Source organism: Sinohyriopsis cumingii, unplaced genomic scaffold, assembly GCF_028554795.1.
Source record: "Sinohyriopsis cumingii isolate HCF-2022 unplaced genomic scaffold, ASM2855479v2 utg000663l, whole genome shotgun sequence".
In the NCBI taxonomy this organism is placed as follows: Eukaryota; Metazoa; Mollusca; class Bivalvia; order Unionida; family Unionidae; genus Sinohyriopsis; species Sinohyriopsis cumingii.
The window spans coordinates 752,026-769,861 of NW_028315922.1; the positions used below are offsets into that span (position 1 = coordinate 752,026).

The following is a 17,836-nucleotide window of genomic DNA, read 5'->3' on the forward strand; positions in this document are numbered from 1 at the left end:
AGTAGTCATACATCCTTCGAGAAAAGATTGCAATATGTTAGCAGTAGTCATGTATCCTTGGAGACAAGATTGCAATATGTAATCAGTAACCCTGTATCCGTGGAGACAAGACTGCAATATGTTACCAGTAGTCCTACGTCCATGGAAACAGGATTGCAATATGCTACCAGTAGTCATACATACTTCGAGACAAGATTGCAATATGTTAGCAGTAGTCATACATTCTTGCAGATATTATTCTGGCAATTATCCAACAAAGATATTATCGTTAAGATTTTCACATTTTGCGGCTGTACTGGATATACCGTATGTCGCATTGGTAGTATTTTTGTTTCGGAACAACACTACATAATAACCAACCAGCTGATGAAAACCCCGTGTTCATATGAATTTCTAATGTGTACGAGTAACGATAATAAACTCTTCACGATAGCTGCGATGGTCTCCGTATTGTATGTCAGACTGACACCACTTCTATACTGACCAGCTAGATACCGTTAGAAGTCGTTTGGTGAAAGCACAATATCTGTAGGATCAACCATATATGAGCTATAACAGGATATCCGGATTTCTATTGAGGTGGCCATATTGAAAGTCAGATGGGCGCCATTTTCACTCTCAACCAATTATGAAAACCCCATGCTGATTTGATCATTTATTCAGGACACGCTGAAATAAATAACTAACTTATCAAGATGGACACATATACAGCTGTATGGAGAGAACCCTACACCTCCCCCCGAAACATTTATTTATGAGGGTCCCTTCGCAGTACAAATGGTTGCTTGATGTGACTTTTATCCCACACTTGGCCAAGGCCTCCACGCAGTTGCAGGGGTTGCGTGGGGAGTTGCTACACTACTATCACTGTGGGGGTCATATTGGACATCAGTCCGGAACCATTTTAATTAGGACCAAGTATACATCATAATAAATCTTTCAATGATATTGCAATCCTTTCAGAAGGAGTAGACAAGACTTTAATATATTCTGCGTAGTTGTATGACAAACTGTAAAAACATCATAACGATTGTTTTCATCTGCCATTTCAAAATCGGCGAAACCTCTGCCTGTGCATGTGTGTGTGGGGGGGGGGGGGGCGTGTGTGTGTGTGTGTGTGTGAGAGAGAGAGAGAGAGAGAATCACGCATGAATTAGTTTAAACCTTTGATTTTATTTTGTATTTTTCTGATTAATATACAATAAATTCTAAAAAAATAGGTTCTAATAGAAAGAAAATGAAATTCCCAAATTGCATTCGTGCTCTGCATATCTAATATTAATGTCACATTTTGTAAAACCAATGTAGCCTAATAGCCAAATTAAAGTTTTAATTGAAATTCATTCACGAGTAAAACAGATAATAATTTTATGAATACATGGTATATAAGTTAAACAGAGTCATCATGCTGTCTTATTAAAACAAAAATAATACAACATAAACCTAAGCAAACTAAAAAAAAAAACAATAAAAAAAACCAACAATTATTAAACAAAAATGACGAAACTTCAACTAGGCATCGTGTTCATTCCGAACAGACTTACATTCGAATATATAAACAAGACAGAGCTGATTTCAGTTCAGATTATCAAAGAGAGCGATGGTAACTAAAGAATACATTATGTATTAAAAACAACGGCCACAATATCTAATAATTAACCACAATTCTACTCAGTGACTCGCAGCAGTGAATCATGCCATCGATTAAAATATTGGCAAATGTAAAACGTGTGCAAATTATGTACAAATGTTTGAAGCTAAACTCTAAAGTATTGCCCAAAACAATCCAAAGAAATCATGGTTAAAATTTCTTGAGTTGCAGAAACGTTCCTCTGAGCAGTCGATATTTTTCTGGCAGCGCACATGCGTATATTGGTGCCTACAATGCACATTTATTTTTATCAAACTTTGACACACAGTAAAAAGAAAGTAATACAAAACAGTATAAAAACTGATAACTTCATGATCAGCACGTGAGTACATTTTCGGCAATTGTATCAGAAGAAATTATCCAAGCTGTTATTTCAAACATCGTAGACCTGACTAACTTCCCTTTCGTTTGGATTCTCATTGCTGCCTATTTCAAGACTGGGTCCTCTGGTCTGGAGATGAGATGCACTACTTGCCGCTCTCCATCGGCTTAAAGCAGGATTTTCATAAGGTTCATACATGTATCCCTGGGGAACAAATTGCCCGTCAAACTGTCCGGTTTGAAAGATAAGGGGCGCTTCACCGGCCCTCTGGGAGTATGACATTGCAGATGGGTGTCGACGTAAGGAAGGGGCACCTCTGAATGTGCCTTCCATTGGAATTTGCCCACCATGAAAACTTCCTTCTGCATTGATGGGTTCATCGTGGTAACCGCCATCCATTGAAACCGGGGCACCCGTTAAGGTTGTTTTCCTCTGGATCGGAGGAACACGGAAACTACCGGTCATCGAAGGTTGGACAGAAGCTCCTCTGAAACTGCTGGTCATCGAGATGGGTTGGGCAGGAGTCCCTCGATGTAGATCGGCCACTGGGTTGGGTTGTGTGTGTGCATCTCTAGAATTTCCATCTACCGAAGCAGGTGTAGATGTTGACCGGACGCTTGTCGTTCCATTAGCAGGAATATTCTGAAAGTTCTGATGTTGAGTAGATGGATAACCGTAAACGCTACCAGTAAGTGGTAACTGAGCATCATACATACTGTGGCCAGGAATATAATAATTTTCTTGTCCACTCCCAGGGTAGTACGGTCGCATGATTGGAGGACGAAAAGCGCTTGCAGCATAACCCGCAACTCTGAATGGCCCCGTCGCTGCCCTGTCTGGAACATATCCATCGAAACCCATTCTATACACCTGTTGCTCTTCTTCAAGCAATCGTAGTTTAGCCTCAAGCTTTCTACGCTTCTTCTCTTTCTTCCTCCTTCTGCGTTCCTTCCGCGCTTCCTTTACGTCCTCCACAAGCTCAGCATCTACCTCACGATCCGCCATGCCAAAAATTGCAGGAAGCTGAGATTTTTTCTCATGTAGAGACGAGAGGGATCTTTTATGGAGGGGAGATTTCAGTAGCTGCATCTGGGTTGCATGCTTTCGCAGTTGTATCTTTCTCTGTCTGTCATCTCCTTTCACATCATCTGCATTCGAGTAGGACAATGAGTGTGTAGTCGCCCGTCGCATGAGAGATGTTTTCTTATTGCCACCAAGCGTTGTTGCAATTGGTGCAGTTTTATCGTGTGTAACGGGGACGTCAAACACATCAGGATATACCTTTTCCGTCTGTTTAAAAGGAATTCAAGAATGTCAAACCGTAAAATGCACAAACCAAATGTTTATAATATTTTATTCTTGTAAAATTTGCATTTGATTACACGTGTTTAGTTTGTTGTGCAGATTTACAATGTAATATAGTGCTGTGTTATGTAGTTTGTTTGTAATTCATTGAAGTTTAACGTGGTATCATATAAGTTGAGTGTAGCGTGGTGAAGAAAGACCAGGAATCAGAACCGAATGCTTCACCACGTGATTTAGTGTGATTAACTGTGGTAAAAACTAGATGTAGATCACTGAATTTCGATTATATTTAATTGTGTTTTCTGTGATATAGTGATAGTGATATATTATAGAGATAGTAAAGTGCAGTTTTGTTCGTATAGTCTGTATGTTAAAGTGTAAAACGTTTGACACACCGAAAAATTGTTTGTAAAAATATACCAACCCTTCCCTTACACCCACAGATGGATATGACTCGCTTAATAATTACGTATTAATATCATGGTAAAAAAGTATAATTTTTGCATACTTTCGAACTGTATTCTCTATTGTTATGAAGACGAGTGACTGTCATTATTGTTTACAGTTCTGAAGATGTATAGAATAGAACATAATATATGAAACTAATGCCGATACCGATGTTGTAGGAGGGGAACGTATGTGTGTGTGTGTGTGTGTGTGTGTGTGTGTGTTTGTGTAATAGAACACGATATATGAAACTAATGCCGATACCGATGTAGGAGGGGTATGTATGTATGTATGTATGTATGTATGTATGTGTGTGTGTGTGTGTGTGTGTGTGTGTGTGTGTAGGTAGGTAGGTAGGTATGTATGTTCTACCTGTCCATAACAGCATTTCTGAGCTATACTTTCCCTACAGCATAGGATAACTATTACTATGACCACGATTAGTATCACAGCAAGAGGTACCAATATCGCTATCAGGAGAGCTGTGAAACAAAGATATTTAAGATCAATAAAATTCCACCCTCAGTATGAGAGAGAGAGAGAGAGAGAGAGAGAGAGAGAGAGAGAGATTATTTTAATGCAATTTCGGTCGAGGGCAATTCTTAATCAATTATCAAAATCAGGAGAACGTCAAGTTTCAATGTTGCAAAAGTGTACCAACTATATATATGCCGTATTAATACTTATCGAGTATAACCAAAGTTTCTGTACATTTCTCTGTTTGTTATCATCACAATTACGTATTCTACCACTACATGCATTGTCACATATAATGACAAATTGGTACGTACATTTATTTTGTTTCTATTTGGAACAGGTATATCACTTTTTTAAAACCCTTGATACACTCATGCTTGTGTTCAGTAGTCTTTAAACTGACAAAGTAAAGGCGACCCTTTCAATCAAATGACTGCTAAGCTTAGTTCGGTTTTTGACCTAACATATCGTTGGAGAATGTCTAATTAGACCAGTGAGAGCTAAGCAGATTTGACCCTTGGAGAAGGAGAGACGGTGTGGCAGGCCAAATTAACCCCTGCCCAGATTAAACCTGGGTATAGTTTGGCCCAGGCCAGAGTATACTCCGGGGGATAAAGTGTCCTAGGCTAAACTATGCCCGGGGGTGTAAAATAGCCTGGGCCAGACCATACCCCTTCAGGCCAGAATATGCCCCACTTGTATCTTCAATTAATATTTACTTATCGTTCTGGTCTTTACTTGTAGCAGGAAAACATGAACAACAATCATCACCGCCTTTTCTGAGGTTACTGAGGTATGTTTTAGCTTCAGGTTAAAGAAATAAGAATACCATTGTGACTTAAAAACTAGAACATATTGATGGGAGTGTTGGAAATATAATAGTTAATCAATACAATTGGACTGGAAGAATGTGAGATATATATTGTATCATGATTCTTGATTCCTTCTTCAAGTTTTTCACAAAAAGCTCAAATTGTTGTGCATTGACACTACCACGATAGTGTACCACATGATTAACACTGTCTCTGGACATGAAGAGTATATATATATATATATATATATATATATATATATATATATATATATATATATATATATATATATATATATATATAATCTTATATTGTATGTATATACCTTGACAGACTACAAGTACGACTGAAACATGTCACTTAACTTACCTGACAAAGCTGAATCCTCAATAAAATGTTGAAAAATTAAGTAATTCTTGTGTATATCGCTCAACACTATTGATATCATGGGGGTATAATTTGGCCTGAGGGGTGTGAATTGGCCTAGTCCATAATATACCTCAGGGGTATAAATTGGCCCAGGCCATAATATACTCGAGTATAATCTAGCCTAGGCCGCTTTAACCCCAGGTATACTCCGGACTGGGGGTATACTATTGCCTGTTACAACGGTACTAATGACTACAAGTTGGCTGGTAGAGTAGTCATGCTATTTCGCAAGGTAAACTATTTAACTAAATCTGCAGCATTTTCACTTAAAGTCTATTTTATACGAGATACATTTTCCAAGGGATCTGAACTCAAAATCTGTTATACAATTTTTTTTAATTTGCCGACTAGGTCAGTCGGGAACAGGGCCGTAGAGAACGAAAATGGGCCCTGGGGTAAGAAACACCCGGGCCTCTCCTAGTTCTTGTTCAAACAAATTTTTTCTTTTATAAAATTAAAATGTGTTGTTTGGCCCGGGCCCCAGGGATATATCCCCGGTTGCCCCCCTCCTCTTGTCGACCATGCATTGGGACCCCGGTGGAGGGGTCCACACTTTGTACCCGTCCCAAACATGGTTCCTTTTGGCAACTTGTACATAAGCTTGGCGAAATTACACCCGTTAGCTTGGTGGGAGACAGAGTAGCCGACAAAGGCACACTGGTAATTATAACATTCCAAGCGATAAAGAGTAGAGATAACGATAATAAAAATCAGACTCGATCGTATAATTTCTGTCCTATTCACTAATTAAAGTACAAGTTACATAGTTGTACGTGTACGTGCTCTGAGTCACTTTTTGCAATTTTAGGTGTAATTTTGTAGAAACCGATTGCTCATACCTTTAAACGCATTTATTCACTTTTTATGCAACTTGCTCATCAAAATTTAATTGAACATTATTGTACAAATTCCTCGAAAAATGCTTAACGGCAAATTCACTGATAAGGTACTTCGACATATTTTGGCAGTCAAGCAAGCGTGATGATCTGTTTCAACCCGTTTTGTCGCGAGCTATGATGTAAGAGGAAACGCGCCTGCGGTTAGGAAGAAGTGCTACAAACATAAACATAGACGTGCCATATGGTCGTTTATAAACAAAGCCTGGGAAAACACCGGCAAGAAAGAAGTAAAAAACGGTACACAAGTCTAATAAATTGGAGGCAATTATATAACTTAGTATATATCTTTTGAATGGTATGCCATGTCTTTTCTTTCGATTCGTACATAATACCGATTTTTCCCATACATATATGTGCTTTCATACACGTAAAAGACTAGAAAAGACGACTGTCAATTCAGATTCATTTTAGTTAAATTTTACATCATGCTAAATTATCATTTTGAAGAAATGTCATATCTACAAGCTAAGAATACAACTTATTGTATGTTACTCTTCTATCCCATTCATAGCTGAACATCCATACAGGAGATGAATGAAGATGCGCGCGACTACTTCTTCACGCGATTGTAACTTAGTTCCCCCCTGCACTATAGTCTGACTCTACATCCCCGTTTGTTTGTACCCCCCTAGCGATTTCAAAAACGAGAAAGTTTAATGTGATAAAAAGTGACAGAACTAAGTCAATTGAATCATTGATTTATAATTTCTAACTTGACTGTGACCAGAATGGCTCTAATGCTATATCTTATGCACCATTTCATGCTTAACGGACTTTCCATACTAACAAGTCGCCATATTGCATACACTATAGGCTAGTTTATTTCCATCAGACAACGTAATGACGTTCTTCATCATGTTCGGCAACTGCTGGATAATTGCGTAAATTACATAACGTTGAGAGTTTGGAATTATATCCCTCTGCATACATGAACATAGAAATTAAACCGCTTGTTAAATCCACATGAAAAGCAAATTTGTAGTTGTCATTCTTTTCCTTTGCTTGATTCGACATTGTAAATATCGGAAGCAGACGACTTATGTATGAACATCTGTAGTCGTAATACACCCCTTTGCTGAAAATGAACTTGTCCAGAAACTGGAAATGGATCCGAGCATGACCGTCTATTACACTGAAAACTTCCATTAAGCATGAAACGCGCATAAGATGACGGTGTTAGGGCCACTCTACTCAGAATCAGGTTAGAAACTATAAATCAATGAATGAATTTACTAAGTTCCTTGCACTTTTTTTATCACATTAAAGATTTCCATTATTTAAATCGGTAGGCGGGTACAAACAAACGGGTTTGTATTATCAGACTATAGTATAGTTCAACCCGATAACAAACTTTCTTGACCCAGTTTTCTTATGAAAGAAAATGCGTAGATCACTCAAAAATCACGATTGAATAAACTTTTTTATAACTATATTACGATTAAATTAAAAAAATAAAACAATTTTTTAAATTTATAGCAGTAAATGCGCTTATTTGAGCCGTGTGACTTGTATTATACGAATAGTCATCGCTTCTGCTCTTTCTTCATACTTAGAGGCATTTAGTATCTAGACTGATTCTTGCAAAAATAAATAAATAAACATGCTAACAATAGTTAATGTCCACATACGTAAATAATTATTGTACGTCATTCAAATATAGATTAGAGACATGAAAAAGTCAGTTGTTGCTACTTACTCTTGTCATTCGGGTTATCTGGAAAAAATAGGGAATATTTTGATTTTATTGTCAAATGAAATTGACTTGCTTCTCAGCAATACTTTAAGTCAGTAAAAATGAAATTGAAAAAATTGTACATATATGGATACGATAGATCTGACAGTTTAATGAAACATACATCAGCTAACTGTAGCACCTGAAATGGAGTAAAAGAGGGAGTGCAAAATGATGTAATAATGTATATTGTCATGTCTATATACGAGTGTGTATGTGTGTGTCTGAATGTGTGTGTGTGTGTGTGTGTGTGTGTGTGTGTGTGTGTTTAAGAGAGAGAGAGAGAGAGAGAGAGAGAGATGGGCATAGCGATTGTATCGTGTTTTTACACATGTCTTGTACATTTGCTCCAACACTAATTTCTTCAATTATTAAATAGCTATCATCATAATAAGGCACTCTCCAAAAGCAATTTTCCTTTTTTGACACCATCCCAGTAACCCCGGTAGAGTGGGTCAAGCGTTTCCCTCCCACAGATGGTTTCCTTTTGACAATTTATATATAATGCTTAATTACATATTCCCACTAGTTTGGTCGGAGTTCTGCACAGACGGATAGACACGCAGATGATATATTGATATCACCATCGCTAAAAGTAGGGACGATAAAAATAAATCCGAATGGATTGTACAATCTATATCCTATTCCCTGATAACATGTAGTCATTTCTGTGCTCTTTAGTCATACATAAAGCCACTATATTACTTGATTAATTTTCGTAAAATAAATAAATAAAATAAATGTTCTAAACATGGTGGATGTAATATAGATTCCTTAAAAAAGTCAATTGTTTATACGTACTGATGCCATTCTGTTCGTCTGAAACAAAATAGGAATTTTTTTTACTTCTTTGTGAACAAAATGTAACAGCTTGAATAGAAAATCACAGGAATGTTATAATTTTGTTTCATTCCGATAAAATATATTGGCTTAGTCTACTTCCATAATGGGACAACTTTCATTAAAATTGCTTGCGTCAGAAGACATTTAAAAAAACTTAAAATCTATTGTTTTCTCTAAAATATTTTTTTAGCCGTGTCACATTATGCTTTTTCATGACACACTTTAAGACCTCCGGGAGACCAATGCTATTGAAACACACACTCTCTCTCTCTCTCTCTCTCTCTCTCTCTGGTATACTATAGGTTGGTAGTGCCGATATTGTCTGTATTTCTCTGTCTCTCTCTCAGACGCTCACCATTAGTTTGTGATTCCGTTTATGTACCTATTTTCCCTACTTCCTTTACTTCATCATTCATACGTTGATTATCATCCGAATTACGTCCGAAAAAATACTGTAAACTCTCTCTCTCTCTCTCTCTCTCTCTCTCTCTCTCTCTCTCTCTCTCTCTCTCTCTCACAGAGGCTTACCATTGGCTGGTGGTACCGGACCTGGTGTGGTCGGTGGTGTCTGAGTTGCAGACATAGGAGTGCACTTTCCAGGACTCTGGTTGTTTGCGCTGTTTCTACTATATGATCCGCACCCGACTGTGACATGAGAATCGTTTTGGTCGCCTGTAGTTATATTTGATATCAAATACTGGGTTCCGTCATATGGCAGACATGATTAGGACATACTCATGAGAGAGACGAGTTTAATAAACCCATAACATTTAAACATGGAATCTTAATTCTGGATTCAAGTATTTTTACTCCAAAAAGAAATTTAGGCCATCAAAGAATCAAGCGTGTTGGTCAGATATCTCCAACTGCTGTGTCCCTTTTGTTTACTTATGTTATGCCAGTCATTAATGTGACTTCCTTGAAAGTTAAAAATATGCAGGTTTTGTTCGATCAATATGTACCAAGTATTTACTTATCTGGCTCATTTTTCATTTATACAGATTTGTTACTTCTAATGCGTGCCTTCTTGATCGATGCCTTACTAGTCAAATCACGCACGATATTCCACAAATATGGACAAAAAATGTGTTAATCTAATGATTATATGCCTCAAGATCGAACACTTTTTTTTTCACTACGAAAACAATAAGACCTTATACAATGGACAAATTACGAAAAATCACAAGCTCAGCCGAGTTAGTAAACGGACGCATTAATGGGATATTGTTGAATTGAAACAAAGAGAGTAAAACAATAATGCATTCTTACCTTACGTCTACTTTAATAATTGTGACCAAAGAATGAAAACGGTCTGACATATTTGTTATGCATTAGGTTTTTTGTTAACAGACATTGCCTATTATGGCTGACTAGTTTCTTGAAAATGAAACTATTTGTAAGCAGAAAACATTTCTAGAAAATAAAACTATTTGTAAGCAGAAAACATTTCTAGAAAATGAAACTATTTGTAAGCAGAAAATAATTTTCGTTGAACGAATGTGAAGACATCTTAAGCCTTAAGCCAAAACAAAATTATTCTCTGGAAAGTTAGATGAATATTGAAAGCAAGCTAGCTGGTTGTGACGAAGAAACAGCCTTTGCCTACATCTAGTAATAGTAATAGAGTGTAACACGAATGAGAAGTCTACATCAGGTAATAGTAATAGAGTGTAACACGAATGAGAAGTCTACATCAGGTAATAGTAATAGAGTGTAACATGAATGAGAAGTCTACATCAGGTAATAGTAATAGAGTGTTTTATATATATTTATATTTGTCTAAACCTTTTGTCTAAGTATGAATGACATGTTAAAAAACAAAATATAGCGTATTCTGTTACACAACTCGAACAATAGCTTAAAGCAATATAAATTGTATATCCGTACTAGCTGAATTATATTTAGCCTACGTTATTCGGAATTCAGAGCTAATTTTAGTGACATCATTTATGTGCATTTTTAATTAAGATGCAAATGATGAACAAGGTGATTATATCAATTAAAGTAATGCATTTTTCTATGCCATGAAATACAAATAAACATTGACCTTTGAACCTGAACCAAAACCTCCAGTCCCGATTGGATGCTGCATTGTTGTTCACTGTGAACTTGATGAAGTGGGAAGAACTTGTGTACACGTCAGTTCTTGCGTAATTGTTATTAGATTCGCAAGAAATTTCCGTTTTCTGCATTTCATCCTCAATAGTCACTCGCTGTCCACACACTCCGGACGCCAACTGTAGTATTTTCAACAAAGAGTCAACCAAATACCTCGATCTAACGGCTAAATACACCCGGGTACCTATCATCATCATTATTAATATTATTATTATTATTATTATTATTATTATTATTATTATTATTATTTTAAAAATTATTATTCTTATTCTTATCATTATTATTATTGCTGTTATTGTTACAGTTGTTAGTTGTTACTGGTTTGACGACATTTGAATATAAATTATTCAATAGTAATTTCTAATTTTAACCATCAGTTTATTTTATTAAACTTTAATGAAAATGCAAAGTATCAGTTCTCAACTTCCATAATGTATAAAAGATATAACTTAAAAAGAGGTAGGTTTGGCTAAATTATAGATAATAAATAACCATTTCTGAATAACAAATTCGTTCATTAAATTAACTGAAAAAAACATAATATAAAGAAAAGAAAATAGTTTGAATATGGATACCTGAAGAAACTTTAGGAACATTGCAGTAACCACGATACGAGTCTGACAGGAAGCTTCCAAGGAGCACGTCCATGTATATCCAGGATGAAAAGTATTCCCATCCGGATACTTAGGATTCCAGAGTTGAACCTGATTATTGCTTATTAATATGTTCATCGGATCCACGGTACCTAGACCTAGTTGAAATTGAAATGGTAAGTAGCTTTATACGTTGATAGATGTTAAGACGGGTGTACTAATTTTAAAGAGTCTGTTTTGACAATCTTTAAAAAGAATATTTACTAACGGTGGTTTATTTTACTTCTAGCATTGCGAAAAAAGCCCAACTAAATTAAAAATTTCTTTCAATAATTGATGCGTGATGCAATAATAATACCGAAACGCACTATTGTCTGTTTGTCTGTTTCAAAATGTCATCGGTATTTATTAACTAAATAGTTGTGAATAGACAATGTCAAAATTTATTTCTTTAACTTTAGAAAAGTGGAATTAAAAGCCGATTAAAAAACTCTCATCCTTACCAATTTAATATGGTGACACAAAAAGAAAGATTTTGGAACACATGCTCAAACAAGAGGTTACTTCCCTTTGGTCGGATAAGCCCACTCTAACAAGCTTGTAAATTGGGCTGTATAATGATGCCACGTGAAGAAAACACATTGATACCTTGATGACACTTAATTTAGACTGTATTTAGTGAGGATTTTGCTCTTGAGTGTCCTTGGTGCAAAATCTGATATGATTATTAATTTTCAATGATGGAACACTAGACAAATGGCGTTATAAGGTAGCACGTGAGCAGACGTCATGATGATGATGATGTCGATGAGGACCATTTAATGTCATCGATTCACTGGGGGTAGGTCCGGAGATGGCTGATCAGTCCGATCCGGGCCCGGAAGAGTATGTTGCAGTGGGGATATAGATGTACAGGTTGCTGACTGGGAGTTGCGGAACTGCTGTTCCTGGATTTGCGCAGATAACGATTCTCAGCAGCGTCCACCAGTCTTTTCTGCTCAAAGGCTGCCGCACCGGCATTGACTTGCCTGCGCCAAGCAGATCGATTAGTAGCGACACTCTCCCAGCTGTCAGGATCAATGCTAGGTTCTTCAGCAAGGCCCTGAGGGTGTCTTGTACCTCTTTTTTTTGACCACCGTGAGATATATTGCCTTGCTGTTGCTCTCCATAGAAGACCTTTTTAGGTAGGCTTTCTACCGGCATGCGGACAATATGGCCAGCCCATCAGAGTTGTTCCTTGCACAGCACGGTGTGGATGCTTGTCATGCCGACCTTAGTGAGCACCTCTGTGTTCGGTACCTTGTCCTGCCATCTGATTTTCAATAGGTTTCTCAGGGAGCTTATATGGAAGTGGTTCAGTTTTATAACATGGCGGCTATACACAGTTCATGTCTCGCAAGCACAGAGGAGGATGGGGAGAACAACCGCTGCATAGACTTTGAGTTTGGTGGCAAGCTTGATGCCTCTCCTATCCCAGAGATTTGAGCGGATTCTGCAAAATGCTAAGCTTGCTTTGGCAATCATGGTGTTGACCTCATCGTCTATGTGGACTACTTGTGAGACTTTGCTGCTGAGGTTTGTGAACCTTTCTACATTTCTGAGCTTTTGGCCACTGACAGTGATGGATGGTTCCAGGTAATGTTCTTCAGGAGGTGGCTGATGCAGAACCTCGGTCTTGCTGGAAGAGATGGTGAGTCCGAAGTTGGTGCACGCTGTAGAAAAAAGGTCCATACTCTGTTGCATGCCTGCCTCCGTGCTGCTGGAGTTGAGGGCAAAGTCATCTGCAAACAGGGGGTCGCGAATGTTCTCAACTTGGACTTGGGATTTGGCTTGAAACCTCCTCAGGTTGAACAGACGTCATAATTTAACACTGACGCCAGAATGTACAGCATCCAAGCTACCAAATTTACTTTGCAATCTGAACATGTTCGACTCTTTAAGCTGCATGCTAGAGAAAACCGTATGTAAATAGAGACCATTTTGAACTGCCATCAAACCCGTTGTTATTATTATGTCGCGATACCTTTATTAACGTCATAAATACCCGACGACTCGTCATCACTAATAATAATAAAAGCAATACTTTGATCATTTTTAATCTGAATGATTATTTTAACTGTGCAATGCAAAACGTGGCAGGATGATGTGACAAATTAGAAGAGCACGTGAATCATTACAGTTGAAACATCCTGGAATTTTATTTTCAACGCCTTTCCCTTTTAATGAAAATTTATTCTTTGCACACCTATCCGGATATTCCTCAGCCAAAACTATCCAATCTTGGAAGAATTAATTCCATTACTCTCGAGTCTCTTTCAGGGAGCTAAAGATATTCAACTTCTATGGGAAGAGAAGATGCATCAAACGATTTTTTGAGTGTTTCATTCACTTTTGTATTAATGAGATTTCAATGCATGTTGAGGAAATAACAGCAGAAGCCAATTATGATGTTCGTGTACTAATCCGTGGAACGAATAAACAGAGGCTTTGCTGGCCTATAGGGATCAAACATCGTTACGGCGGCAATATATTCTGAAAGAGTATTTGCTGCGAGGATATTGATGATAATATCGTGACCGCCGATGGTTTACTATTTAAACCAGATACAACTGACCCAACAATCCCTGATGCCAATAATAAACAATTTGACTAAAGCAAATGACGACATATCTATCGAAATGAGCACTTTTTATGATTATTTTATGAATATAAACTCGTTCAATGAGAATAATGACGAGACAGATACGAATGGGGTACCATTAAATATAGAACAGTACACAGTTCTAAATAAACCAGTCTCTTCAGAGGAAATACTGAAAGTACTAAGAAATTTGAAATCTAACAAGCTGCCTGGTGAAGATTCCATCCTAAATGAATACTTGAAATGTACAGGTGAAGGTTTTCTTCAAGGTTCTGTAAGTTTTTTTAACCTGAATTTTAAATACAGGTGTTGTCCCAGAAAAATGGACTACAGGGTTGATTAAGAAGATATATAAATATAAGAGAGATAAATCAGATCCCACCAATTACAGGATCACAGGACAATTACTCTACTGAGTTGTCTTGGAAAGGAATTAACCACGGTTCTTAACAATAGAATTTTGCTTTTTCTTGAAGAAAACAATTTCTTAACTGAGGCCCAGGCAGGTTTTCGAAAAGTATATTCCACAACTGATATTATTTTTGTCTTGTATTATAGTATATTTGTCTTGTATTCCTTAATAAGTCTTTTCTTGGTGTATTTTGTGGATTTTTCTCAGACTTTCGAGAGGTATGAATAGTTGGCTTATGGAGAAAACTGATTAATACTGGTATAAATGGGAAAATGCTGAAGGCGATAACGAATATGTATACGGATATAAAGTCTTGTATATTCCACAATGGAAATAAATCAGAGCTATTTACTTGTATCAAGGAGTTAGACAAGGCGATAACTTCTCTCCGGTATTATTTGAGCTGTATGTAAATGGCATTACGAATACTTTTTTTTGAGCTCGAATTGTAATAGTATTACATTTGATTTACAAGATGGGAATAAAGTGAGATATTTGAACTATTTGTTTTTCTCTATGCAGACGATACCGTTGTATTTTCAGATAACTAACATATATGCAAAATAACATTGACGTATTGTTTAATTACTGCCAAAAATATAAAATTATCATTAACACAAGCAAAACAAAAATTATCATCTTTGGGAAATGTAGAAACAGGTTGAAAGTAGGAGATTTGGAACTTGAAATTGTCAGAAATTAGAAATATTTATTTCTGACCCTAACCTTTGATGGTATATATTTGTAGATAATTAAGAGCCTAACTAGAAAAACCAGGAAAGCTATGCACCTTCTTAAGAAAAGAAAATTAAATCTGAACTTGCCTGTTCACTGTCAGCTTACACTTTTTGATGTGACAATAGTCGTAATTCTCACATGCGCGGCTAACATCTAGGGTTTTGAAAGGTTAGATATGATGGAAAGGGTTCATTTAGATTTTCTAAAATGTGTACTAAAAAAAAAAAATCCACTCCACCTATATACTTTATGGCAAGCTTGGTAGAACCCCATAAACGTGCAAATTCGGCTGTTGGTTAAATGTCATTAATGGTAAACAAACGAAACCATATTATGTAATATATCTGAGGCTATGGCAGGATTGTAATAATATTATAGACAGAAGCAGGTGGGTTAAAATCATTCAAAACATCCTATCGTAAATTGGGTTTCAATTTGGGTTAATCAACACATTTTCAACAAATGCTGGCTAGATACTAATATCTAAGGCACGACTTCAGTTTATAGAAAAATGGGAATCATCCATTATTAACTTGACAAAAGGCAATACATATAGGATTTTGAAAACGGAATTAAAGTTAGAACATTATTTGTTAAAAGACCTATCGAAAAATATAAGGCAAATATAATAAATTTCGAACAATAATCACTGTTTACAGACGGAGAAGTGTGTAATTTGGATTTTTTAAACGAAGCTTTGACAATTTTCCAGTCATATCGCTACGTTGTATGCAGTGTGGCAGTTTATAGCAATGTCTCTCAATCGGAACTCATGCCGCAGACATGAAACATCATGTCCCACCCAGTCATAACACTAACCTCTTAATGCTGAATGCCAAGCGAGGCAGCTGCTAGTACAATTTTTCTAAGTTTTTGGCATTTCTCGGCCTGGGTTTGAAACAGCGATCACCTGCATCAGAGGCAGATGCTTTAACCACTTAGGCCATCGGAGCGGTCCGATGAAGAAGGGAAGATGGGGAACATGTTGCCTAGATATGAAAGACTGTGTACCCTTTGCGTGCACTACTGTGTGGGTGATGAATTTCAATATCTCCTTGAATGTAGCTATTTCAGAGAACGAAGAAAGCATTTACGACCCAAGCACTTCTATACGAGACCAAATGTACAAAAGTTTAAAGAATTATTGTTTTCTGAGAAACGTGGTATTTTAATAAATCTATCTCAAAAGATCTATATTATTTTATCAAAATTTCGTTAATTTCAAATCGACTTTACTCGATGTCTTTATTGTTTGTTCCTTTTTTATTTATTTATTTCAAATTTTCTTGAAGGAAGAGAGAAAGTGCCATAGGTTCATCATTGTACATTAATGAGTTTGCTAGAGATTAATTTGTGTTCCATGTTTAGTAATTTATAACCTGTCTTTTCCCAAATATACCAATATCTATGTAATTGAATGTCAACATGATCTTATTCAATTGAAGTAATGACTGTAATAATAATGCTGTAAATCGGACTTAAATTGCATTTACCGTAAGAAATTTGTCATATCTTCCATGTATGATGCACACGCATGTAAAATGAGATACTAATATTTTCCATATATGTTGGGTATTGTGACCTGAGTTTAATAAATAATGTGTCAATTGTCAGTTGTTGCCGGTGTAGTGTTAAATTTTGACCCTCGTTGAATTCTGACCCTCGGGGTCTGCTTTTAACGTTGAAAGTTGACCCAGGGTCAGTTCTTAACGTTGAATTTTGATTTTCACAGTCGTTGAAAACTGATCGCAGCGTTGAATTTTGATCAGATTTCCGGGTCATTTTTTAATGGATATTGTTTTAAGTTATGTATACATGGGTTTATGAATCGTCAATAAGGAAATGCTTAGTATGTATAAAATCAACAAAAGCAATGTAACGCAGTACATGTAGTAATGAAGTTATGAATATAGTTATCTTCCATATTTGAAATGGATATAATGTAATTTTGTTTGTACTTCGCCTGCTGCGTTCCATCAAACAATCAATGACCCTCTTAGAGCCATAACCAAACAAAATCAACCATGGGAATGGAGTGAAAAACGATAAAGCGTTTGAAAAACTCAAACAGAATGTAATAAAATAACGCAATAATAGCGTAATTCGATCCTAATAAGAAAACGCAATTACTTGTACATGCAATTCCTGTCGGTCTAGGCACATTATTAACTAATAATGGAAAGATTATTGCCTACGCCTGTAGAGCACTTTCAGATGTAGACCAACATTTAAAGAAAGACATCAGAGTAGTATAGTGGGACGATAGGGCGATAATGGGAACTAACATTACAAACCACCCTTGGACGATATGGCGACAAGATTTATAGCGACAATGGGAATTAGCATTACAAACCACCCTGGGACGATATGGCGACAAGAGTTATAGCGACAATGGGAATTACCATTACAATGTCCCG

The 17,836-nt window shown here is 36.6% G+C and overlaps 1 protein-coding gene across 1 annotated transcript in view; it reads right to left on the reverse strand.

Annotated features, from left to right (window-relative positions):
* Nucleotides 1-1,153: 1,153 nt before the first annotated feature.
* Nucleotides 1,154-17,836, reverse strand: part of LOC149773329 (uncharacterized) — a 36,470-nt gene continuing 19,787 nt past the window's right edge. The window contains exons 4-10 of the mRNA XM_089946431.1: nt 11,611-11,786; nt 10,965-11,154; nt 9,446-9,589; nt 8,876-8,893; nt 8,039-8,056; nt 4,098-4,207; nt 1,154-3,263 (exon numbers count right to left, since the gene is read on the reverse strand). Coding sequence (XP_089802557.1) covers nt 2,025-3,263; nt 4,098-4,207; nt 8,039-8,056; nt 8,876-8,893; nt 9,446-9,589; nt 10,965-11,154; nt 11,611-11,786 — 1,895 coding nt within the window. The 3' untranslated portion in view covers nt 1,154-2,024. The remainder of the gene's footprint in view (nt 3,264-4,097; nt 4,208-8,038; nt 8,057-8,875; nt 8,894-9,445; nt 9,590-10,964; nt 11,155-11,610; nt 11,787-17,836) is intronic.